Below are 26070 nucleotides of genomic sequence, written 5' to 3'. Positions count from 1 at the left end.
CCTAGTTTCTGGACTTGTGAAAGTTCCCTAACCGGAGTTCTGTTATGAACAAATAGGTTTTTGTCTAGTTCCTCATAGAGATTTTGTAGGTTTCCAAGAAACGGAAGCTATGGACTTGTAGCAAAAGCGGGTGATTCTCTCCTAGGATCATATTATAACGACCCCGAGCCACGTCATGCAATGCTCCAATACCACCTGATCTGGCATTACTAGGTGGCTTTGATACCACTTGTAACGACCCAGGGAAAAGCACTAGTCACATCTGCACTATTACTCCAAAGGACTAGTCTATTTTGAGCTTCCCTAAAATTCATTATAAAGTCTAGTTTCACTTAGTAACTACGCAATGTGTGACTTAACACTCATAACTATTTTTATAAACCATCCACTCTATGTGGGCTTCTTCTCATCTTCTTAATATGGAACCATGGTGTTACAAGTATGACCTCAACTGGGTCTTATTTATGAGATATTAAACTTCTTCATGGTGGTCAGAAATCCTTTGGTGCTTCCAAAGCTTTTGAAGTTCATTTTCATCTAGCTAATTGCTATACTAGAACTTTTCATATCTGTGCTTCATGGTATCATTTTCTTGAATAATGGGTAAATCGTGAATGCATCATTTCTGATCTTATCTAGTCTCACTACTCATGCTCCTCAACATCTTATATTCGTCTTATCATCTGTTACCTTTTTTCTTGGTTTCCAGACATCCTGCTTAGAAAAGCAGGGTAAAAATGTTGTTCTCATGATATTGACTGCTTATTTTGATCAGAGTCACCCATTTGTTACTCCTTTAACTAGTCTCTCTTGGTAACTGGTACCTCTTTCTCTCTTCCTGTCACTCGTTTATTTTAGAGCAGTATTGGGTAGTTTGAGTTTCCCCTTTTTTTTGATTGCATTAGTCGACAGCCTAAATTGGCGAGGATATGTTGCAGAATATTTTGTTACTCCAACTTCTTAATTAATAATGCTGTTGGTATTTACATATGTTGCAGACAGAATCAACAGCTTCTCAGGTAATCAATCAATATCAAATCACACGAGCAATCCTCGAAACTCTTTTCATCGTTTTGCAGTGGACCAGGTTAGAGTAGCTGCTTGTTCTGTACTTATTTGGCTTGATGCTCCTTACAAATCAGCTTAAAGATATAGCTGTGCGCTTCTTGTTGGGATTTTTTTTTTCCTTTATTGAAATCCTTTTTGACCTTACTGGTAAGGCATATTCACATTTCCCCCTCTCTGCCATTCCTACGCAAAGAAACAAGAACAGAAAAACAGGCTTGTGTTTGAAATACAATTGTATTCATTCTAATGAGACTTGAGCTCTATCTTATCTCTATTTTCAGGAAAAAAAAAAAAAAAAAAAAACCTCTGTAGGAGCAGAGAGTGACAAAGATAACTGAGAAGGAATTCATGGTATTGCTAGCTTAGGCCATTAGTATAATCACAAGAACACAACTACTCAGATAGAGAGATAAAATGTGCTTAATACAATATGAAGAATTTGGTATGATATAGAAGCACCTAAGCAACTAAACGCATGTATCTCTTTCCATTTTCTGATGCACAAGAAGATGCCGACTTCATCACATAATGCACAGGCGAGAGACAGATCCTAAATCAACATCTGGTTGGCTGACTTTGCACGATCAATCAACCAATTCTGAGCACAGGAACCCTGCGGCGTGCTGATACTACTTCATTCATTTGTGCAATGTGGAGCAAGAGCTGGTTGATCTTCTGCCGGGAAAATTGAATCTTATGGTCAGAACAAATATAAGTAGCGCAGAACAATTATATGAACATATTAAATATAATATGCTTCTTCTCTATCACAGAAGAAACAGCCTTATCCTTGCCAAAAAGAGTGGAACTACTGTTACATGCTCGAGGACAAGACATTATCCGCATATATATGGACATTAATCTTAGGATTTCCTACCATTACCAAGCAATCGCCTTTCCGCTGCAGCCAAGGCAGGCGCTGCAGAGAATCTCTCCCTTAACTGAGGCAGAAGCCTAGAACTGAGACGACAGCCTCTCGAGTTTTTTGCTCAAAAATTCGAAAAAAAATTAAGACAAGACAAGCTCTTAAGGTGTGGCAAGAGGCTAGAGCAGAATTGTTCCGTAGTTGATTCATATATTCCATCAAAAAATTCATTAAGTCTGACACAAGAAATCTAGAATCATAGTATAACTCAGAAAATTAAATCTTTACTGAAGGCTTTATGAACGAACCTCGTCTTTTTCTCTGATGAGAAAAACAAAACGATCCTTGCTCTGTTGGTGGACTTTTTGACGCCACCGCCGCACCCTTACGTACAAGAATGACAGCAACACCGCCGCAACGACTCCGGTCACGGATGCAATCGACCAAAACCCCCCGGCGCACACCGCAGTGTTACGAACTCTAGAGGCCACCCGGAAGACCGCGGCCCTCAGAATTTCAAACCGCACCCTACAACGCCTCCCTATCTGATCATATCCCACCAGGGGCCTTCGATTTTCCTCCTCATCATCACCTTCAGAGTTTGGGTCTTCTGGGGATTGAAGGTCCGGAGGAGGGAAGATGAAGCCGTCATCGTTGGGGTTGAGGTAGTTGTCTCCGACAACCGCCAGCGCCGTCTCACTCTCCCATCCCAAACCGAATTGGTGCTCTGTGGGAGTGTTTTGGGGAAGTGGGGACGGGATTTGCTGCCATTCATGGAAGGCTTCGGGAATCTCAGCACCGTCCATTTCTTGGGTGCGAGGCCTGAAATTCTGAGGACCAGAAAACAAGGATATTCATTCTAGTTTACATTCCTTTCGTTGGATTTTATGGTTTCTGTAACCGTACGTATGACGATATGGTTTATAAATATCTCTCTGGGATTCGGAGGATATTATGGTAGAAATATCTACAAATAAATAGGAGTAAATAAATTTAAAAGAAAAAATAAAACAGAGAAAGTCATTCACACTTCCAGCCTACCTAGACTATTGTAACCATGGCGGACCCGGACCGAACATCAATAACTGACAATGACCCTCCTCCCCTCCCCCGGGTTTACAGGCTTGGGTTTGTTGGTTCCGGTTCTTTTCTGTCGAATGTACTTGCAAAATAAATGACAATGAAGAAAGTTGGCGGCTAAGGTACGACGACAACGAGGAAGGCCGTGTCTTTTTTTTTTTTTTTTTTTAATGTGGTAAAAATAAAAACAAACAACTCAAATACATAAGTAGGAAGTTACATAATTTAAAGGTCTGTAAACAAGTTTGTACATTTCAAGCAAATATATCTATCTATATCACTCATTCTTGTGTTGCTTAGTCTTTTATATTCTTGATTATTATTGTGTGTTCTTTTATTTATAGCCGTATATATTTGTATTTGCTTCAATGCTCGTATCTCTCATCAACTAACTAGTTAGGCGTAGTTTGGTATTAGGGAACTTGGTTTTAGGCACCATGAAGAATTACATCATAAAATAATGATAATATAGAATGTATTAGCTCTTGGTTAGGACATAAAAATGATGATTATAAACATATGTTGCTTGTTTTTTCATAAAATATGTTTTCAAAGTTACCAATAAAGGTGACTCCTCCAAAAGTGTCATTTGGCAATTGATAGTTACTGTTTACTGGATAAGAATTATAGCAAAAATTGATTTATGAAAAAAAAAAGTAAAAATATTTGGTATAAAAAAGCAAAAAAAAAAAAAAAAGTTTTGTAATGGTTTTTTTATTTGAATAATAATAAAAAATAATTAATGTAATGTAAAAAGTAAGAATATTGAGAGTTAAATTTTTTTTGAATGAATAGTAAAAAAATCCTTCCAAATGATGCCAAGTGCCTTCTCCAATTGCCTAGAATTTTTCAAGTAAAGTTGTTTTTTCCAAAATCTAGGTGGTCATTCGCATGAAAAGTACTTTCATGATCCCAAGGTTTCGGTCGTGTAATGATTAACTTGATAAACTATAGTTAATGGTAGTAAATCATCTTGTCAATCAAAAAATTATGTTGGGTTGAAATCATAATCATATATATATATATATATATATATTTTGTGAAAAATGTCGTACTACATTTTTATTTTACAATTATTTCATAATGTTGATGTGATAATTTCAACCAAACATTTGATATATTTTGTTTTTAATGAAAACGGATCAAAGGGCTGTTACTTCAAATATAATTGTGAGATAAAAATATAAATTTTAATATATATATATATATATATATATATATATATATATATTTTTTTTTTTTTTTCTTTTCTGTGTCGTGTGCCCTGAATTAAAACATGTAATGACTAAACACCACATGCCTCACCATGTTACTCACACCGTTATACGTGCCAATCCTCATACTTTTTAATTACTTTCTCCATTTCACTCGGGACTTGATTGACTTTTTGTCGGTTTTCTTTTAATTTTTCTTTCTTTTTTTCCTTGGGAGATAGAGAATCGATCAATATGAAAAAAAAAAAAAGAAAAAAAAGTGCCGATAACACGATATTTATACTCAATGGTTTGGTTGATAACCCAATCAATAGAAAAACATTTTGCATGGAGTAGAGAGATTTTCACTTTCAACACCATGATTGTGTTTTACATTTGAATTATATTTGGTCGATAAGAAATGCTATAAGTATCAAATTGACATAGAGCTGATTAATTGGAAAGAGCATATAATTAGTTTTACAACATCTTGATACTCAATTTTTTGTAAAAGATTTAGTACTCGTAACAATGACGGATAAACTCTCTTACAAAAATGTTTTCCTGATCGCCAGTCGAAAATTATGCTCTAACAAACACCATGAATGAATAGTGTTGGACATTTGGACATTATGATTTCAACTTGTTTCTTGGTATTGTTTCAATGATCAACAATGGGATGAGGTTCAAGTTTAGATTGGGATGGGTTTAAAATTATATCTTGGAATTAAAAAAAAAAAAAAAAAAAGTGGTGCCTTGTCAATTAAAATAATCAATGATAATAAAATCACCATGAAGTACAAGATTTAAATTTCAGGAAAAAGAAAAGGACAACTAACTGCTGGCGCGTATTTTGACTGGTAGGTAGTTGGCGGACCGCCAGCTGCTCTTCCTCCCACTAATAAACCTGAACTTCCCAAAATCACCTCAAACAAAAAACCCCCCCTAATCTTTCGTTTTTATTTTCTGGGTCAGCAAAGAAGATGGAATTCCCAAAAAGATCCGTCCATGTCATTTATTTCGACAATACATAATAGTGGATGTACGTAGCGGGGTTACAGGGACATTTTTGTCATTACGTTCACTAGGAACTAACCAGAAATCGAACCAGGAAGTAGGAATATCCCGGATGGATTTACTTTTCATTGAAAAACAGTTGCAAACTCCAACATCAGTAGCTACAATCTATTGTTTTGGATGCATCAGCATTACAAGGAGTAGGGTTCACTTTGCTTCACAGCGCCAACAACACGAGGTTTGAATTTCTCTCCCACTTTTGGATAATTTGATGCTTATATTGTTGTTTGTTTGTTTTTGTGTGTGTGTTCTTTTGATTGGTTTTCCTTCTTTCTTGCTATACAATTCTATGATTATTGAAGTTGAAACATTTGAGCTCTGAATCCAAATTAAGTATTTGGGTCTGATTGTGTGAGAGTGAGAGCTTATAAGAATTAGAAAAAACCCAACATTTTCCTGTTTTAGAACTTGTACAAGTGGTTGTAATTCCTGGGATTCAATTTTTGATACTTCTACTCTGGCATTTGATCCTCAACAAGAATCCCAACCTTCCCTAAAAGGAAAAAACCTCCAGGGTTTTTGGTTATTCATTGACTGCTTATAAACTTAAGTGAAGAAGTACAAAGGAAAAGGATAAAGGGAGATTTCTGGTTATAGGTAATGACTTAGATTTATTCCTAGCAAACGAAAGATATGACAGATTTATTAATTGCTTAATTGGCATTGTTTTTGGTATTTATCTAGTAACTTGTGTTATAAAACCCAGATATCAGTAATGTAATTGGCCGCAGCGGACCTTACATAATGAGTCATGTTAATCGCAGTCATACAATTTTATCAAACCTGTAGATTGTCAGAGTAATTCATCCAAAAAATAGATTGTCAGAATTGCCATAGATTGCGGATACCAGCAGGTATTGGCTGTTACCTTGCAGATATCACATATGTATGTATGTATGTATGTATGTATGTATGTATTACTAGTCACCTGAATCCACATTTTTTTGTTAGTTTCTTCTGAAATGGCATTGATAAAGAACCATGTCAATCATCATAATTTTGCATTATTGATATCGCTTTTGTTTTAGTTGACTCTTAAATAAGTTGCACTTTTATATGGTTCCAAGATCCAAATGATATGGATCACATGAGACACACACATAAACACACACACACATACACTTCATATATTCATTTATGTAGGATAGTCACTATTGTTTGAATTATTATTCTTTTTGTTTTCTGCATTTCCATCTGGTTCTGTTTTTTAATTTATGTTGCACAACCCTGCTGTATCTCATAAATTTTCGTCTGTGCACACTTTTATTTAAGTTGTTCTGGCACTCTCATATGCTTCTTACATCTTCGACTTAATCCATAAGTATTTGCTTATGCTTGGTGCAGTTTGGTGTTTGATAGGCCATCTAATTCGAGGTTTTGAGATTGCTCTGAAGAAATGCTTGTCTCTGCTCTTCTCACATCTGTTGGAATAAATTCTGGGCTATGTGTTTTATTCTTCACATTGTACTCTATATTGAGGAAACAACCAAGTAACTATGATGTTTATATACCACGCTTACTGGTTGAAGGAACTTCTACACGGAGAAGTGGTTTCAACCTAGAAAGGCTAATACCGTCCCCTGGTTGGGTGAGAAGAGCGTGGAAGCTTTCTGAAGAGGAACTACTGTCATCCTCAGGCTTGGATGCCGTGGTTTTTATGCGCATTATAACCTTCTGGTAAACTGGGTCATTCACCAATGTTTCTTCTCGTTTTGGTCATGTAAATTTTGTTTGTTTGCGTGTTTACACATTTTTTTCATTTTCTACCATTATAGAGCACTAATAACTGTTGCTTTTGCCGTTGACATTGTTCTTCAGCATTTTAATTGGTTTCGGGGCTTACCTTTTACCCCCATTCCTCTTCTGTTATCTTAATACATAGTCGTGCTTTTATGTGAATACTGCAGTTTGAAAGTATTTGTGGTTGCTGGGATTATTGGGGTCTTTGTTCTTCTTCCAGTGAACTGCACGGGAGATCAGCTTGAAGATGTTGACTTCGTTGATTTTTCAAATAATTCCTTGGATGTATTTACCATTTCAAATGTAAGCAGTGGCTCAAAAAGGTAAATGTTACCTCAAAATTTTATTAATATTTAGCAAAGCTTAGAGTGAAGTAATTTCAAAATAGTAATGGTCCACACCCTTACTAAAGAGTGGAGGAAGCACTCATACATTTGGCAATGGGTTTCAATCATGTAAGGTCCAATCTAGTTGTGGTCCTTTGTCCAGTTCTAGTGGAGCATGTATTGTAACCGAGTATCTTGTGTAGAGAATATCTGACTTACCTGTTGCTATAAGTCGATTGCAATAATTTGCAGGTGGTTGAGTGTCATGTAGCTTGGCAGGATTTTTTCTTTTCTGAAATTCTACCTTGCTGTGCCTTGAGTTGTTTTAAAGATTACATATATTCAAAGATGAAACTTTGAATGAAGTGATCATGAGTCCATGAACCATAGCAAAGCTTATTTATTAAATGTTGATGTTTTCTTGTTTTTTACTTTTATCTCTGGCAAAGACTTCAATGATCGAGTTTATGTTGGTGTATTAGAAGGGCTTCCTTTATAAAAATCTATTAGATGCAGTTCTGGTTATTTGCTATGGTTAGTAGTCCTACTAATTATATATTTAGTCATTTTGGCTGCTGCGATCCTATTCGTCATTAAATGCCCCCCTTTTGTATCAAATTACTCCAATCTTTATTTATTATCAATTTTTTCTTCAGAATATTTTTGTTCATGTTCCCTGCATTACTAGACATTATGTTTTAAATAAGCACATGAAATGATTTCGTAGTTTATATTCTTGACTCATACTTTAAATATCCTAAGAATTTGATGACCTTTAATTCCATCCAGAATTTAATCTTGTACTCTTATAACCGAGGTAAGTATGAGAAAAACCTAAAAGTTTTTTGTTTTTTTTTTTGTGTGTGCAGGTTATGGATTCACTTCTGCGCTGTTTATATTGTCACAGTGTTTGTCTGCTCTCTACTGTATTACGTAAGTCAATTTAGTGAAGTTCTATCTGGATGACTATATAAGAGTTCTAACTTGATCTGAAATAATACTTGTTTAACTGACGCCTCCAGAGCCCTATGCCTTTACATGAGATTGGAACTTTAATGATTTTAGGACTGAACACTTATCATGGAGGGTAAAGAAAAAGCCAGGATTACATATTAGATTTATGTCTTGGTGGTAGACCTTTACTCACCACTTGGTGTTCTCTTGAAAGGAAAATATTGACTGGAGCTTCTGAATTTGATGATACTGATCCTAGAATTCTTCTAAAGTTGCTAGTTAAAATGTATGAACTCCTAGCAAAAGAAGAAAAAGTCCAGAATATCTAAATGAAGGCAGTTATGGTTATAACAGTCATACAAGAGCCAAAACTGTTGAAGATATGCAGCTGATTTGATTCTGATATGATTTTCTAGATTTTTTTTTTCATTTGTTTCCCATATATTGTATTTTCATATTAGACTGTATTGGTTCTCTTTATACACAATGTAATTGTATCAGTAATATTACCAAGGAAAATAAGACCATATTCTCTATATATTCTTCCTTCTTCTTTCTCGAAATTTTCCTTCCTCTATTTCAACGATTACTGATTTGCATTTCATTCTGCAGGAATACAAATATATTTCTTCAAAAAGGATTGCTTATTTTTTATCATCAAAACCTCAGCCACATCAATTCACCATCTTAGTTCGCAGTATTCCTGTTTCTGCCGGAAGCAGCATCAGTGACAGTATTGACAGCTTCTTTACTGAGTATCACCCTTCAACATATCTATCACATCTGGTTGTTCGTCGAACAAACAAACTACGGAATCTAATTGTAAGCATTTAGTCTATTGTTTATTGTCCTTTCAGATGTACAAACTTCTGTTTCCCCTTTTCTCATAATGGAATTGTTCTTTATGAAAAATCAATTTAATTGTCAGGAAAGATCATGTTTGTTTCTTCCGGTAGAACACAGAATCATGTGTCCTTCATTTACTTGTCAGATATTTTACTTGTTTCCCATTTCTGTTTTGTGCATTTGAATGAATCCATTTGTTTTCTTACTTATGATATATATTTCTGAAGCATAACTTTTTTGATTGAGGTTGTAGTATATAGATGGATAGTTGAGCATTATTACTAGCATTTACTTGGTATATGTCTTGGCAATAGTTACAAGAAACAACATCTGGACACCAACATGAAAGAAAGAGGAAATTACAGTTCACAAATATGTGAATTGTGAAGCAGGGAGATGATCTGGAATGATGCAGTTGGGGCACAGTATAATACATTCATACTTTGACCTTCTCTTGAAGCCCATCTTTCTCAAATGGAAACAAAGGAAAACCTTTCTGGGATGCTGAAATCTCAGAAGAATTAACAAGCTAGAGGCAACTTCATTGATAGAAAAAATCACGAGTCCATTGTGAAACTGTCATTGCCATGTCCATTAAAAAGCTGTCATGGCCTCTACTTATTGGAGGAAAAAAGACCTAAAACCCTATTGACATTAAATCATAGTTCTTAATTAACTCTAGTCCTGACCATAAATATCAACATAAATAATAATAAATAGAAAGACGTGAATATCCTTAAAAACCCTAGCTATACCAGCACAAACAATAACACTACAATAAGTATATTTTACAAATACCTTGCTGGTCCTAAATCACTTTCTTTCAAACAGTTGCAAGTGCATGGAAAAGTATGCCTTTATTTCTGTTTGATTTATTGAAGTCTTTTTTTATTTTTGAAAGTAATTTGTATAATATTTAAAGAGATATTTAGAGTATTGTATGTGAAATATGAATGCTAAATCGTAGTTTACATGCCTTGAATATGTAGACTACCTTGCTATGCTCATTGGTAACGTGGTTTCACTTTTTCCCCTAGAATGATGCCAAGAAGTATTACAAAAGGATTATTCGATTGCAGTCAAATCCTACGCAACACAGGTATGGGTGTTTCAATTGCTTTGGATTGTTTAGACGCAATGTTGATCTTGTGGATCATTATGAAAAGAAGTTAGAAGACATAGAGGAGAATGTGAGATTGGAGCAATCAGAGGTTTCATTGGCTGGAGAAGTATGTGCTAAACTACTTTCTTGTCATCTTGCAGAGATTGTCTTTTGTTAGATTTTACATCTTTTTGGTTGGGATCTTGTTCACAAATTCAAGTATTCATGCATATGGGTATTTTTGTTTTTGTATTTATTGTGTATGAATCATATGCATCAAATTTAGTTATATCCACCACTGTATACATTAGACATTGCAATAATATTATACATCATTTTTATAATATGAATTCTTTATGTTTATAGCAATTATGTTACAAGTATTATTCCCGAGTGTAAAATGGTATACATACATTCTTTATTTAATGAAAATGGAAGTTCCAGCTGCCTTGTAAATGAGTGTAATATATTCGTAGTGTTTTATTGGCTCTTTGTTACTGTTGTGGTACCTGGTGCATTCTATTAACCTGCATTCTTGATCTAATGTAAAAGGAAATCCATGCTGCCTTTGTGTCCTTCAAGTCTCGGTATGGTGCTGCAATTGCTTTTCACTTGCAACAATCAATCAATCCCACTCAATGGGTCACAGAGCAAGCACCTGAGCCTCATGATGTTTACTGGCCTTTCTTCTCTTCATCATTTATGCGAAGATGGATTTCTAAGCTGGTGGTTGTAGTTGCATGTATTCTTCTTACAATCTTATTCCTTATCCCTGTTGTAGTTGTGCAAGGTCTTACAAACCTGAGTCAGTTGGAAGGTTGGTTTCCTTTCCTGGAAAGCCTTCTTACCATGTAAGTAATCATCAAAATCATGTTTTTGTTGTTGTGAAACTGATCTATTTCTTGATTCCAAGATTCATCCATCTTTAAACTACAATTTCCAATGAGTAATGCTACCTAACAAATGGTTTATAAACAATATGAGTACACATACCATAATGGATTTGAAACATTTATACTTTTCAAGATGATATTTGAGTATATGCTGAAGTATTCACCCCTAATTTTTTCATTACGTAGTCATAAGTTTAAGCTAGCTTACCAAAATTGTATTCTATTGAATAAACAAGATTGAAGTCTTCAAACTCGTAGATGTCTAAAGAGTCAAATTTTTGCATATCTATTGAGTTGACACCCACAAACAGCAATGACGAATTTAGTTTTGTAGTACATTTTACCTTTACTTGTACCATGTGGCTTTAGCAGTTGACTGGAAGGAACATAATTTCGCTTCAGGTCCTATTTGAGACACTATATTCCCAGAAATTGTCAGAATAATAATGGCTGGCCCTATCTAAGCCCTATCATTCAAAGCTACAATTTGAAAGCTGGCCTTACGTTCTACCTTATTAGTAAAGGGATTTCTTAATTATATCTGCTCTTCCTCAAAGGTGTATGATCATACGTGTTTTTTCATGTATAATACTTCTTATTAATGTAGGATTCTTTATCAGTGCTCCCTTGTCAGTGGCACTATAATATCTCCTTGTTAAAGCAGTGATATTGTCAGTCAGATAAAATTTAAGTATAGAATCACTAAAAGAGAGGCCGGAAATTTAGTATTGTGAAATATATGTTGAATGAACTAAATGCGGGCTTTTAACCAAGCTACATCAAGAAAACTTTTTCTCTTTCTAAAACAGTATGCACACGTCTATTGCTTACTGCTTTACTGCAGAACAGTGATATGCCCTTTTAATACAGGAAACCTCCGGAAACCTCATCCCCCCCTGTGCCCCCTGCTCGGGGGAATGCCCCCTGTACATCTGTCCTTGGGAGGTTTAACTTTGTTTTGTTATTCTAATTAATTGTTTAAAGGGGGAATTTGCACTTTGGTTCTTTGATAGGAGATTTGTGACAGTGATTACAGAGCAATGAGTGGGGGAATATTGTCTTGAAGTCTAGTTACCATCGATGCCATATAACTTATTATATAGCATGATCTTTGTAGTTTAAAATACAGTTACCCATTAGGCATGAGAAATGATTACTGCAGTGGTGTTGACTGTTGACTGATTTTTCTTGCTTAAGGAGACTGCTTTTGTTCTTATGCAATGACCTCCATGGTAATTTTGTGATACTATATGATCTGTAGTTACCCATATGCAGCTTAAAAGTCAAGAGCACACTAGTTTGTTGACATTTGAATGTTTTCATGTGCAAGCTTTATCCCTGCTTTCTTTAATTTCTTGATGATGCAAAGTACTGACTCTACGTGTCTTCTTGCAGAACATTCGTTAGTCAAGTAATTACAGGATACCTTCCCAGTCTTATTCTTATGTTGTTTCTGAAAACGGTGCCTCCTGTGATGGAGTTGCTTTCTTCCATTCAAGGATACGTTTCCAATAGTGGCATAGAAAGGAGTGCATGTAACAAAGTACTTTGGTTCACAATATGGAACATTTTCTTTGCAACTGTATTTTCTGGATCAGTTTTATATCAGGTTTCCATCTTCCTTGAACCCAGGAATATTCCCGCGAAGCTAGCAGTTTCGGTTCCGGCACAGGTGAGACTAAGTTCCCTGTGGAAACGTTGTTTAAAATCTTACCTGATTTAGTTAAAAAAATTTCGGGGCTGGCACAAATAAATCCATGAAGGTGAAAGGATAATGAATCTTAAGATATGTGCACTCATTTGATTATGCTGTCTATGCATTTTAAAATAAATATAGAAAGGATAATGATCTACTTGCTGCATGCCTTAGGCACTATCCATTGTGATTTCTTTCTTGGATGTCATTGCTCTTTTAAATCTTCATATTCAATCTCTTGATAGGATGTAGTACAGATGTCCTATATGGTTCTTTTCTTTCTAATAAAAAAGAATAATGATACTTTTTTCAATTCTGGTTACTTTTGCAGGGTAATCTGACTATAATGGCCAAGTTGTTGTCCCAAATCCCAGAAATGGATTCAGATAGTAATCCAGTTTGAGCTTATGGGCAGATCCTGTTTTTGATTCAGTCTATGAGTTGAATTGGTTTTAGCAAAATCAATTTATAAAATTCATTGATCGAAGTTTACAATCTGAGAATTATGACCTGGCAAGCTAATATCACCAAAAAAAAAAAAATTCCTCCTATGCCCGAGTAGCAGATATGCTTTGAAATTCATATCAACACATGTTTGCCTTCGAATCACAACTTATAGCTAGACCAAAAAAGAAAAAGTAATGGCCACACTTAGTACCTATGCATATATGCAGCCATTAAAAAGCTTTATCAGGTATGTTTAACTAGACAGATCATAATACAAATGACATTCCATTTAGTTTAGACATGTGAACAAAAGGAACACAAAATTCATGGGTATATGTTTGACACAATTATATAAAATCATCAGGTTCAAATGTTTTCTTTGTTATGATATCATTTGTTTTGGCTGCAGGCATCATTTTTCATTGCTTATGTTGTCACATCTGGATGGACAAGCGCTTCATCCGAACTCTTTCGCCTTGTCCCTCTTGTTTGGAGTCTAATAAGAAAACCTTGTACAAAAAGTGTGGATGATGAACTTGAAGTTCCAAGTATTCCTTACCACAGGGACATTCCAAGACTTCTTTTCTTTGGACTTCTTGGGATTACATATTTTTTCCTAGCTCCACTCATTCTACCCTTCCTTTTAGTGTACTTCTGTTTTGGATACATCATCTACCGTAACCAGGTTAGTTGACTGTCTCTTATTCTCCTAATCTTCTTTGGGTGCATTTCATAACAATTGAGAAAAATAAATGGTGGGCTTATATTATTTTCTTCCACACTAACGTTTATTATTTATGGTTTTATCTTAGGGAAAATCCACTTATCACAAACAAAATCAACGAACTTAATAGGCCATAAAACCCCCTGACTTGGTTGAGAAATAAACTGAATTGGTTGAAAAACCAAATGAATAGGCCGAAAACAAACGGAATCGACCCAAAAACCAATTGAACCAGCCGAAAACAAATGATCAACATAAGTACATTTTGAATCGGCCGAAACAACACCGTACCAGTTGAAACTCAATGAAACACAACAACTGGTACTGGTTGAAACAACAATTTGATAATAAAAGAGAGCAAGCTTTGGTTTTTTGATGTTATTTTCATCCTCTAGCAATGCTAGACAGATCCCCATAACAGGTCAAAGTGCCCTAGATTGGAAAAATTGATTTCATTCCTGCTTATTCAGGCAATGAAGTTGGGCTGCTTTAGATTTGTATGGGTAAAAAAGCACACAACAGACTTGGTTCTATCTGTATGGTAAATGCAAAATTGATCAACAAAGTGAATTCGAATAACTCAAAACTTTTTTTTTTATCAACAATTCATGCCCCTAAGATTGTCTCATTGTACACCTTGTGTTGTAAGTCGAATAAAAAAAAAATACTAACAGCTTTTATTCATTGCACATTATTACTGATGTTGGAAAGTACTAAGGATTCTAAGAACATTCCTTGTAAGATTTTCCTATTTTGATGGTGTACCATAATAATTTATTAAGACATTTGGACTGAGCTCAAAATAGCTTGTGCTAATGATCCACAAATTTACCATGCAGTTCATAAATGTATATGCACCAAAGTATGAAACTGCAGGGAAGTTTTGGCCTATCGTACACAATTCAATGATATTTTCTCTGATACTCATGCATGCTATTGCTGTGGGAATCTTCACGCTGAAGAAGCTCTCTGTAGCTTCAACTTTAATTTTCCCTCTTGCAATACTCACACTCCTCTTTAATGAGTACTGCCGGAAACGTTTCCTACCCGTCTTCACCGCCTACCCGGCTGAGGTATGTTTACAAGCCCTGTCCTGTAAGACCCTAAGCCAAAGGGGTAGCAAGTTTTCCTATTTCTTTCCCCACCCCCTTTATTCTCTTTTAGAATTTGACACCATTACTGCATGCCTTCAAATCTTGCACTTTGACACTGACTTTAGCTTTCATACTTTCAGAGTTTGATAAAGAAAGACAGGGCTGACGAGAATGATGCTGCAATGGCTGAATTTTACGATAGCTTGGTCACTGCTTATCAGGACCCAGCATTTATGCCAATTCATTTCTCTTCAAACAGCGACAGTATTCACAGTCCCCTTATATCATCTGCTCAAGTTTGAGCCTCAGATATGATTGCATTTCTACCACATTACAGTGACTGCCATTTTTCATATCTAATGCTTGATTCTTTTTACTTGAGCAATAAGAAATGTCCTGTAAAAAAAAAAGAAGCATGCTTTGTGTGCATTTTCCCCACCTTTCATGCATATGCATGGCTAATGTACGTACGTATATTGCATGTAAAATTAGCAGTTGAAATTCAAGAAAAACATCCTTATATTATTAAGGGACAAATGCAAAATTAGTTCTTATGGCTGGCCTAAATTACAAATCGCTCCTTAAGAGCCCTTTAGTGCCAAGATTACAGACAGTATTAGAGTTATTCTTCAAAATTGATCAAACTACAAGTTAATTATTGCAAATGTGTTACCTTCCTTTTCATCAATATGGAATTATGGAATTAACCGTTAGTCAACTGCCTGGACTCCACCTGTAGTAGTATAGTGCAATTGATGTTCGAGCCTAACTCAAGGGACTTTGCACTACTTCACCTTGAATGATTATCCTTAAAACATGTGATTTTTCGTTCATTTTAATAAGATTACCATAACGTGTAACATCTATCGATTTTAAAAACATATGTGAGAATTACGTATTCTACCGACAGATATTAATTTAATAGACTAAATTGAATGAATTTCTTCTAACCCATTTTAGGGTTTTTGGTGTTATTGGATGGTGAGACAATGGTTGGATAATTGGGTCGGCAGGTGGGCAAACAGTCAACTTGGCATGATATGTACTTATATGATAAACTATAGAGTATTGATTTTTTTGATTTTTGGTTGAAAAAATGTTAGGACGTGACATAAATGTATAAACGTAAAAGTGGTTTTGAGTATTTTATATTTGAAGTTGTTTGTTAATAATGCGTATGTTTTTTCTATTAAAAAGCAAAAAGCTTTTGGAAAGCTTTAATTGGAGTAAAGGAGAATAGGAACTAGTACCTGCATATTGTTGGAATATGATCCTCTGCGTTTCAAATGAAATTGATAATATCCAATTAATTAGTATTTTTAGAGAAATAAAATTGTCATTTTAATTTTTTTTGGATAATTTTACCCTTCTAAAATACACTAACTAGATTCCCGGCCACATCGTTAGGATCGCCAGGGTCCCATTTACTGATTTTATTATCAGCAGATTTCGAGTGTCTTAACGCCTTAATCAAGGGTGGAAATTTCGAAGATTACAAGCAAACACCAGAAAAAAAATCAGCAAATGAGGAATATCGTGAGAATTCAGCTATGTCGCTTCCTTTGGGCTTGCCCGGCAAACTATTCCCCTTCACAAAGCATGCTGCCCCTCACTCTTAGGGCTGCATTTTTATTTTTTATTTTTAATATCCTTTTCAATATATATAAGACTTGTGCGACTAGTTGATAGCAGAATGGAGATCCTGATAAAAACAAAAATCAATCAATATTCCTAAGAAATATCTTTCCATCTCATACGAATTTCCATCCCAAATTTTATGTAGCAAGGTCCCCCATTGTATTTGGTGTATGAAAATTATTTTTTTGATTGAGACTACGCCATATAAGCTTTGGGAGAATGAGGAGATAATGGGGGTGATATATAGCATTATTCGTTAAAATATGGGTTATGAGTTGCAATGTTTAGGCTTGAGTTAAGGATTAAGTCTGTATAATTAAAAGCAAGTCCAAGACATGAAAACTCAAGTTTATACATAAATGTTATCAAGAAAGGGCCTAATTGGAGTAGAACAATCATATCTTTTGATTCCGATATTATACTAAAGAAATCTCCGTGGTGTCAGAAAGCTGATTCAAATTGCTACAATATTTTTTTTTTCACAAAATTTTTTGAATTCAAATGTTTATTAGGTCAAAATGGGCTATCAAAAAAAAAGTCAAGAATTGAAGTTTGGCAGACTTTGGTGTAACAGAAAGGTTACTGCCAAACTGAATATAAGAGAGAAAATGGAAGAGAAAGAGAGAAAATGGAAGAGAAAGAGAGAAAAGGAACTACTTCTTCTTATTGAATGAACTTGGCCAATTCGAGATGGCAAATCTCCTCACAATGCTTTTACAATTCTCCAAAAAGATACCTCCTCCTTGCACTTAACCAGCCTTATATAGGCTTAACAATTAAGGCAATTTGGTTACAATCTGTTTACAACTAACCACACAACTGCACAACTAACTCTAACAGCTTTCTTCCACTAACTATAACACCTTATTATACACATGCAGCAATGCCTCCTAACAGAATTAACTAACATGCTTCCTTTCCTCCAACTTCTCCTCTCTTCTGCAGCTCACGTGACATAGCCTTCCCCTCTAAAGCACCTTGCCCACAAGGTGCGGGTAAGCATGCTGTAAAGCAATTAACTCTTCCCAAGAAGCATCATCTACAGTTTGGCCCACCCACTGCACTAAGGCTTCAGTAATGGCTCTAGTATCCTTCTTTTTGCACCTTCTAGCCAGAATTTTCAAAGGTTCTGGTTGGATGACCCCATGCACATCCACTGGAGGCAGTTTAGGAAGATGAGAATTTAGGCGACCAAGCTTCAACTTTAACTGAGACACATGAAAAACTGGGTGAATTCGAGCTGCTACTGGAAGATCTAGCTCATAGGCAACCTTTCCCACCTTTCTAATGATTTGGAATGGTCCATAGAACCTAGGAGATAACTTCAAAGACTTCCGAGTAGCTACTGAATGCTGTCTATAGGGCTGCAGCCTTAGATACACCATCTGCCCCACCTCAAATTCCCTCTCAGATCTTCTCAAATCAGCATACCTCTTCATCCTCTGCTGAGCCTGTTGCAGATTGCTCCTTAACAAGGATAGAATCTGTTCTCTGGATCTAAGAACTTCATCGACAGCTTCTAAATTTGTAGTCCCTGGAATGTAAGTGAGCAACCGTGGAGGAGGAACACCATAAACAGCTTCAAAAGGTGTCATTTTGGTAGAAGTATGCCATGTAGTATTATACCAATACTCTGCCCATGGCAGCCAAGACAGCCACTGCTTAGGCCTATCTTGTACAAAACATCTCAAATAAGTCTCCACACACTTATTGACAACTTCTGTCTGCCCATCAGTTTGAGGATGGTAGCTAGTACTAAATTTCAAGGTAGTACCTTGAAGCTTGAACAACTCCCTCCAAAAAACACTAGTGAAAACAGGGTCTCGATCTGAAACGATTGAAGTAGGCATGCCATGTAATCTAATGACACTTTGCACAAACACTTGAGCTACTTTAATGGCTGTAAAGGGATGTGATAGAGCAATAAAATGGCCATACTTAGACAACCTGTCTACTACCACCAATATGACTGATTTCCCTTGAGAGTTAAGTAACCCTTCCACAAAATCCATAGACACATCAGCCCAAATTCTGCTAGGAATGGGAAGAGGCTGCAACAGTCCAGCAGGAGACATATTCTCATACTTAGCTTGCTGACAAACTTCACATTCTCTAATAAACTTCTTGAGGTCTTTAGTCATCCCTTTCCAATAAAAATCCCTCTTGGCCCTATGTAAGGTCTTTTCAAACCCTGAATGGCCTGCAATTGGATCACTATGCACAAAGTGCAAAACTTGTGCTCTTATGGCCTGAGAACTCCCAATGCAAATCCTTTTCTTATAAAATAACAGATTGTCCTTAAGGAGAAATTTTGCTGGATCCAACTCCCCTTTTGACCATTGTTCCAACAAAGCTTTCAGCTGCAAATCCGTATCATACTCAGCTCTTAAATCATCTATCCAACTAGCAGTAGGTATGGATAGGAGAGACAAGGTTATCTCAGGTTCCCAATCATCCCTTCTTGATAGGGCATCGGCTACTCTGTTTTCTACTCCTTTTTTGTACTCCACTGTGAAGTCATATCCAAGCAACTTAGTGATCCATTTCTGCTGAAAAGGGGTGCCCACCTTCTGCTCTAAAAGAAATTTCAGACTTTGATGGTCTGTTTTAACAATGAATGGCCTCCCAAGCAAGTAAGGCCTCCACTTTTGAATTGCTGTCACTAAAGCAAATAATTCATTCTCATAAGTGGACATATGAACAGCTTTCCCTTTTAAAGCTTTACTTAAGAATGCTATTGGCCTATTAGATTGCATTAGAACTGCCCCAATTCCCAAGTCACTAGCATCACACTCAATCACAAATGGCTGGGAAAAATTAGGAAGAGCTAGGACTGGAGCTGCTGTCATGGCAGCCTTAAGGCTATTAAAAGCTTCCACAGCTGATTCCTCCCAAGAAAAAGCATTTTTCTTCAACATAGCTGTCAATGGGGCTGCAATAGATCCATACCCTTTAATAAACTTTCTGTAGTATCCAGTAAGTCCCAAAAATCCTCTCAAAGATTTAAGATTTTTTGGAAAAGGCCACTCCACCATAGCTTGAATCTTCTCATGGTCAGCCTTAACTCCTGAAGCAGAAATCACATGGCCAAGGTACTCCACCTCATTACAAGCAAACTTGCACTTGGACATCTTAGCATATAACTGATGCTGCCTAAGTAAACCCAAAGTAATCCTTAAATGTTGTTCATGAGCTTCGAAATCTTTACTGAAAACCAGAATATCATCAAAAAAAACTAAGATGAATTTCCTGAGAAAAGGTTTGAAAACTTGATTCATAAGACTTTGAAAAGTAGAGGGAGCATTAGTAAGACCAAAGGGCATCACTAAAAACTCATAATGACCCTCATGAGTACGAAATGCAGTCTTATGGATATCTTCCTCCACCACCCTAATCTGATGATAACCAGATTTCAAATCCAGTTTAGAAAACCACACAGCTCCCCACAATTCATCTAATAGCTCATCCACAACTGGTATAGGAAATTTATCTTTAATAGTTACCTGATTCAAGGCTCTATAATCCATACACATCCTCCAACTACCATCTGCCTTCCTTACAAGTAACACTGGAGAAGAAAAAGGACTCTGGCTGCATCTAATAACTCCAGTCTGCAACAATTCCTTTACAATCTTCTCTATCTCCTCCTTTTGGTAAAAAAGGTATCGGTATGGCCTCACTGAAACAGGTTGTGCACCTTCCTTCAAATGGATTGCATGATCATGAGACCTTTTAGGAGGCAACTCCTTAGGATCTGCAAAAATATCTTCAAATTCTTCTAATAACTGAGCCATAGGATTAACTTCCCTGTTCTGTTTCCTCCCATCTTCATTCCCTTGCTGCTGGTTCAAATCATGACCAAGAATCTGCAACAAGACACCCTTGTTCTCACCCCTAGTCAGTTGAAAAGATTCATCATCTTCTAAACTAACATTCATAGTGGCAGCTAACCCTTCCAGTAAACAAGTCCTTTCCTCATACACAAACTGCATAGTGAGATTAAGAAAATCCCATAAAATAGGCCCTAAAGTTCGTAACCACTGAATCCCTAACACCATATCACAACCAGCCAAAGGTAAGATAAAAAAATCAATCACAAAAGTATAACCTTGCAACCGAACCTTTGTGTTTTTACATTTTCCAGGACTTACAATCTCATCACCATTAGCTACCTTCACTTTGATAGATTCATGAACCATAGGTTGAATTCCCATCCCTTTAACCTTTTCATGATCTAAGAAATTATGTGTACTGCCAGAATCAATCAAGACTATTATCTTGTGATTATTTATCATACCTACAATCCTCATAGTCTTAGGAGTAGGATTTCCAATAATTGCATGTAAAGAGATTTCAGGAAACTCTTCCAAAAAAAATTCACCTGGATCTGGTTCTTCATCAACCTCTTTCAATTTGTCCACCTTCTCTTCAATCTCCTCAATCAAGAACAATCTTGGTGAAGCACACACATGACCACGGCTCCACTTAGCATCACAGTTGTAACATAACCCTTTTTTCCTTCTTTCCAGCATTTCAGCATTAGAGATTTTTTGCACTGGTAACACTGCCTTACCAGAAACAGGAGGATTAGCCTTGTTCTGATTATTACCATTAACAGAATTCTCAAGACTCTTTTGCTGACCAAAGAGATTAGTTTTTCCTCCCAAAAATCCAGTACTCTTACTCTCTCCCCCAAAACTTCTGACAGCATTATTATAAGTGAGTGGACTCCACTGTGGTTTACTGCTTTTTCTGAAATTGAACACATAATCCTCTTGTATTTTGGCTAAAGAATAAGCATCAACTAATGCCTTAGGTTTAAACATCTTCACAACCAATCGAATTTCATCTTTTAAACCCCCCATAAAGCAACTCAGTTTATGTGCTTCAGGTAAATCAGCTACTCTATTAGCCAATACCTCAAACTGTTTTTTATATTCCTCCAAAGATCCTCCTTGTTTCAACTTTGACAAAGTTTCCATAGGATCATCATAAGACCCCATACCAAATCTAGTCTGTAATACTCTAGCAAAATCATCCCAAGTAGCAAAAGAATTTGATTTATGCAATTCTTGAAACCAAATTAAAGCTGTACCTTCCATATGAAAAGCAGAAATCTTTAACCTCTGACAATCTGGTGTAGAGTAATGATCAAAAAACTGCTCAGCCTTGTAACACCAATTCAATGGATCCTCCCCATCAAATTTAGGAAACTCCAACCGAATGGACTTAGTATGGAATCCATCTCCTGCTTGAAACCCTTCACCACCTGCTGCATGATTCCTTCCTTTTGAGGTTGAGCCAAAATTTGCGTCCATAGACTCAAAAGAAGAACTTTTATCTTTTGGTTCTGGCGCCTTCTTTGTCTCCTGGAAATATTTCAGCAGTTGAGCAAATTGTGCATCCTGCTGCCTCATATGCTCCTCCTGCTGCCTCATATGCTCCTTTTGCTGCCTCATATACTCCTCCTGCTTTCTAGCATGTTCATCATGCTTCCACTCATTACGATCAATCCTTTCATTCAACTGCTCCTGAATAGTTTTATAAGCTGATACATCATCCTGTAACTTTTTAAACTCCTTCTTGAATTGCGCTAAATCAGATTCTTGCCCCATAGATCTAGTTTTCATGAAAAGAAAAAACAAATGGCTTTGATACCACTTGTAACAGAAAGGTTACTGCCAAACTGAATATAAGAGAGAAAATGGAAGAGAAAGAGAGAAAAGGAACTACTTCTTCTTATTGAATGAACTTGGCCAATTCGAGATGGCAAATCTCCTCACAATGCTTTTACAATTCTCCAAAAAGATACCTCCTCCTTGCACTTAACCAGCCTTATATAGGCTTAACAATTAAGGCAATTTGGTTACAATCTGTTTACAACTAACCACACAACTGCACAACTAACTCTAACAGCTTTCTTCCACTAACTATAACACCTTATTATACACATGCAGCAATGCCTCCTAACAGAATTAACTAACATGCTTCCTTTCCTCCAACTTCTCCTCTCTTCTGCAGCTCACGTGACATTTGGTCGAATGTCAATCAACCTAACCCATTCACCATGTCCCAATACTAAGACTTGAGATGTTCAGTCGATTGAAGAGATGGAGTTAGAGGTGAATCCGTGAAACCCTAGTAATTCGCATTCCAACAAGAATTAATCCAATTTGAACAAGACAATTGTTAGCTGAATTTGCTTTAAAACATATGTTTTCTTCTAAAGTATATAAGCCTAATGACCTACAACTTTCATAAGACACATAAACTATTTTTCATTGTTCGTAAAAAGGTTTCTAGACACCCTTGAGCCTAAACAAATTTAATTCATCTATTTGTTTTTCATCAACCAAATTACAAGAAAAATAATAAAATAAAATTCAGCCACCAGAGTTCTGGGTCGTCGTAGCAGAAGAGTTTCATTCGGCAAGGTGATTCCTATAGAAGAAAGTAAAAAGTTACGGAGCCATTGCAGATCAGGAAGGTGAACAGGCCGGTCGTTCGCTAAGGTTACATAATGAGATCAATCTATAGTATAAATCTTGTATTATAATTGATACATTTGGGGCAGGATAGAATGGTTTTGTGTGGATGGATTTTATGCTTTATTGGATTTTTGTATTTTATATCTGTAGTGTTTGGGTTGAAAATTGATAATCTTGTGCGTCACAATCTTGGGTCTAAATCAAAATGTACATAATTGTATTCATTTTTTCCTGGGTAGTAAATGTTGCTTCTGCATGTTGTTGTTGTTTTTTTTTTTTGAGAATGCTTCTGCATGTTGTTAGTAACGAAGGTTGATTAAAATCCTCAACGTACCGTTAAGTGCATGTTTTTATCTACAACACAACAACATTAATGATCCAAAAATATCTCTTTCATTAGATTGATCGATCTCTCCAATGTTTCTGACTTAAGTGTCAGCTCTAGTCCTACTCAAATGCAAATATAAACATTAAAAATAAAATAAAATAAAAGCGAATGTAAACATCACTATCATTACAATGCAAAGCACAATGCACGCGTTATGATAAAAATAAAGAAATAAATGGAAACAAAGTCTAGTATGTAGGGATTATTGATCCATCGTAGCTAAAAATAAAATCAAAGGATGCACGCGAATTTGGGCAATAATTCAAAGAAAATAATAATGATTTTAAGAGTATGAAAATTTGTAAAAGAACCCAAAAAACAGAAGAAGAAAAAAAAAGTTGATGCCAATTGAGGCCACTGATCATAGGGTGCCGTTTGTCAAGCCTAGCTAGCTAGCAAAAAATAATTATTTTTCTAACACAATATATGTCCTCCTTTGTTTGTGAAAAAAAAAAAAAAAAAAAGCCTGATTTATAGACTTGGAGATTGCAGTGCATGACTTGGTCAAAGAAATGCTTAATTAATTAGTTTGCAGTTTCTTGAGGAAGATATATTATATACTCCACATGAGGAAGATCCAGATTCCGATTCTGATATTCAACTGAAGTCGCAGGCCATATGGTTTTTGCATTGACAAGAAAGCCGATCTTTTAAGCTACGAACAAAGACATGCCTACAATTAACCAAGAGAGCCTCTTACACCATCAATCTCCACTCTCTCTCTCTCTCTCTTATATATTGTAGAAAAAGATCATGAATTGTAGAAAAAGATAGAATATGATGGAAGAGGCAGCAGCAGCAGCAGTAGGTGGAGCTCGGAGAAACAGAAAACGATACATTGGAGTGCGGCAGCGGCCTTCAGGAAGATGGGTTGCTGAGATAAAAGACACCATACAAAAGATAAGAGTGTGGTTGGGAACTTATGACACTGCTGAGGAGGCTGCAAGAGCTTACGATGAGGCTGCTTGCTTGCTCCGGGGAGCCAATACCCGGACAAACTTTTGGCCTCGTCATTCAACGCCGCCGGCTCTTCCCTCAAAGATCACCAATCTTCTTTTGCTTAGGCTAAAAGCTAGGCACATTGCCGCCACGTCAGCACCAACTTCTTGTTTGCCTGTTGAGCAGGAAATAAAAGTAAAAGATTATGATGATAAGTTTGATAGTTTCTTCAATGCTGATGCTAGTGATAACATTACTACTGTAAGTTTTGAATCATCAAGTTTGACTGGAGGATTTGAAGAGGGTAGTTGTGTGAGAGCCTTGGATATGGAGGAAGAAATTGAAGAAAAAGAAGATTTGCAGTTTGTGGATGCTGAGAGATCTGACTCTTATTGTTCACCTTTTGAGATAACTGAGGAAATGGTACTGGGGCCTTTAATGGAGCTGGAGAATCATGGGGATCAGGAGGCTTCAGTGCTTGGAGAGACCATGAAGAGGATGATGTTTGAACGTAAATTCTCAGCTTCTCTTTATGCCTTCAATGGGATTCCAGAGTGCTTAAGGCTGAAGCAATCAGGGGTGGCAAATGATCAAACAGAGAAAAAAGATAAAGAAGAAACTTTTCAGAAGGTGGTCATGCAAGAAGAGGTTGAGAATATCCCACAAACATCGACAGAAATTGGATCTTCTTCTTCTTCTTCTTCTTCTGTTTCCTCCTCATTTTTTAGCACAGAAAGTAGTGAACAGTGTCTTTGGAGCTCTCTCAATCTTTCTTCTATCTGCTCTATATGAACAGATCGAATCATCCCCTCATATAAATTAGTGTTTTAGAAATCTTTAGTATCTTAGGCAGGATTTCTTATTTGCATTGTGGATCAAAGGGTATCCAAGAGAACGATGCATTTGAAAACAAGTAATAATTAATGTTATATTCTATATTTTTATTTTACAACTATAAGTGCATTTGAAAATAAGTAATTATTTTTACAAAAAGATGTTTAAAATTAAATTATAATGAAAAAGAAGCTTCTACATGGGTGAGGGAGAGAGAAGCTTTTCGTGGACATGTGATGGTGGATGGTGGTAGAATTGGTAGTGGCCGGCCGTTAGGCGATGACTATAGCTGTGATAGGCATCTCAATCCCTTTAATGGCGTGATCGATTTTGAGTCGTTTATTTAAAATGAACAGCCCATATTAAAGTTATTGCACCGTACAATATCCTAAATATTTCACCAGATCTCAACCCAAATCCAATTCTATAAACCCATTGTCAATTGGGATCTATCAATGGTAGAAGTTGGTAAAAATTATTCACCATATGTATATATAAAAGGAATAGTGCAGAAGGTTAAAAAAAAAGAAAAGAAAAGAAAACAACCTTTTATTTTTGTTTACTTACTACTAATAGTTCCCGCACTCTAGCTAGCAACATTCAAAGTCAGAGCCATTGATGAGGGGGCATATATATATATATGAGCGATCATGATTATATCGCATAATGTAAGCTAAT

General features: G+C 36.1%; 3 protein-coding genes across 3 annotated transcripts; 2 read left to right on the top strand and 1 right to left on the bottom strand.

Moving 5' to 3' along the window:
* Positions 1–1399: 1399 nt before the first annotated feature.
* Positions 1400–2840, bottom strand: LOC132177794 (uncharacterized). The gene is made up of 2 exons (XM_059590252.2): positions 2242–2840; positions 1400–1743 (listed from the first exon to the last, which is right to left on the bottom strand). Exons 1-2 carry the CDS (start codon positions 2737–2739, stop codon positions 1657–1659), a joined length of 585 nt encoding a protein of 194 aa, XP_059446235.2. The 5' UTR covers positions 2740–2840; the 3' UTR covers positions 1400–1656.
* Positions 2841–5152: 2312 nt separating this feature from the next.
* LOC132177597 (Early-responsive to dehydration stress protein (ERD4)) lies at positions 5153–15634 on the top strand. The gene is made up of 11 exons (XM_059589982.2): positions 5153–5461; positions 6628–6960; positions 7191–7346; positions 8219–8282; positions 8916–9125; positions 10187–10378; positions 10804–11102; positions 12540–12816; positions 13697–13972; positions 14851–15084; positions 15246–15634. Exons 2-11 carry the CDS (start codon positions 6680–6682, stop codon positions 15405–15407), a joined length of 2151 nt encoding a protein of 716 aa, XP_059445965.2. The 5' UTR covers positions 5153–5461; positions 6628–6679; the 3' UTR covers positions 15408–15634.
* An 8762-nt stretch (positions 15635–24396) lies between these two features.
* LOC132178427 (ethylene-responsive transcription factor ERN1-like) lies at positions 24397–25350 on the top strand. The gene has a single exon (XM_059590865.2). It carries the CDS (start codon positions 24397–24399, stop codon positions 25348–25350), a length of 954 nt encoding a protein of 317 aa, XP_059446848.2.
* The last annotated feature ends 720 nt before the right edge of the window (positions 25351–26070 follow it).

The sequence above is a fragment of the Corylus avellana genome, chromosome 4, assembly GCF_965113065.1.
Source record: "Corylus avellana chromosome 4, dhCorAvel1.hap1.2, whole genome shotgun sequence".
Lineage (NCBI taxonomy): Eukaryota > Viridiplantae > Streptophyta > Magnoliopsida > Fagales > Betulaceae > Corylus > Corylus avellana.
The sequence above is the reverse complement of the archived record's forward strand: the minus strand, read 5'-3'. Positions and strand labels throughout refer to the sequence as shown.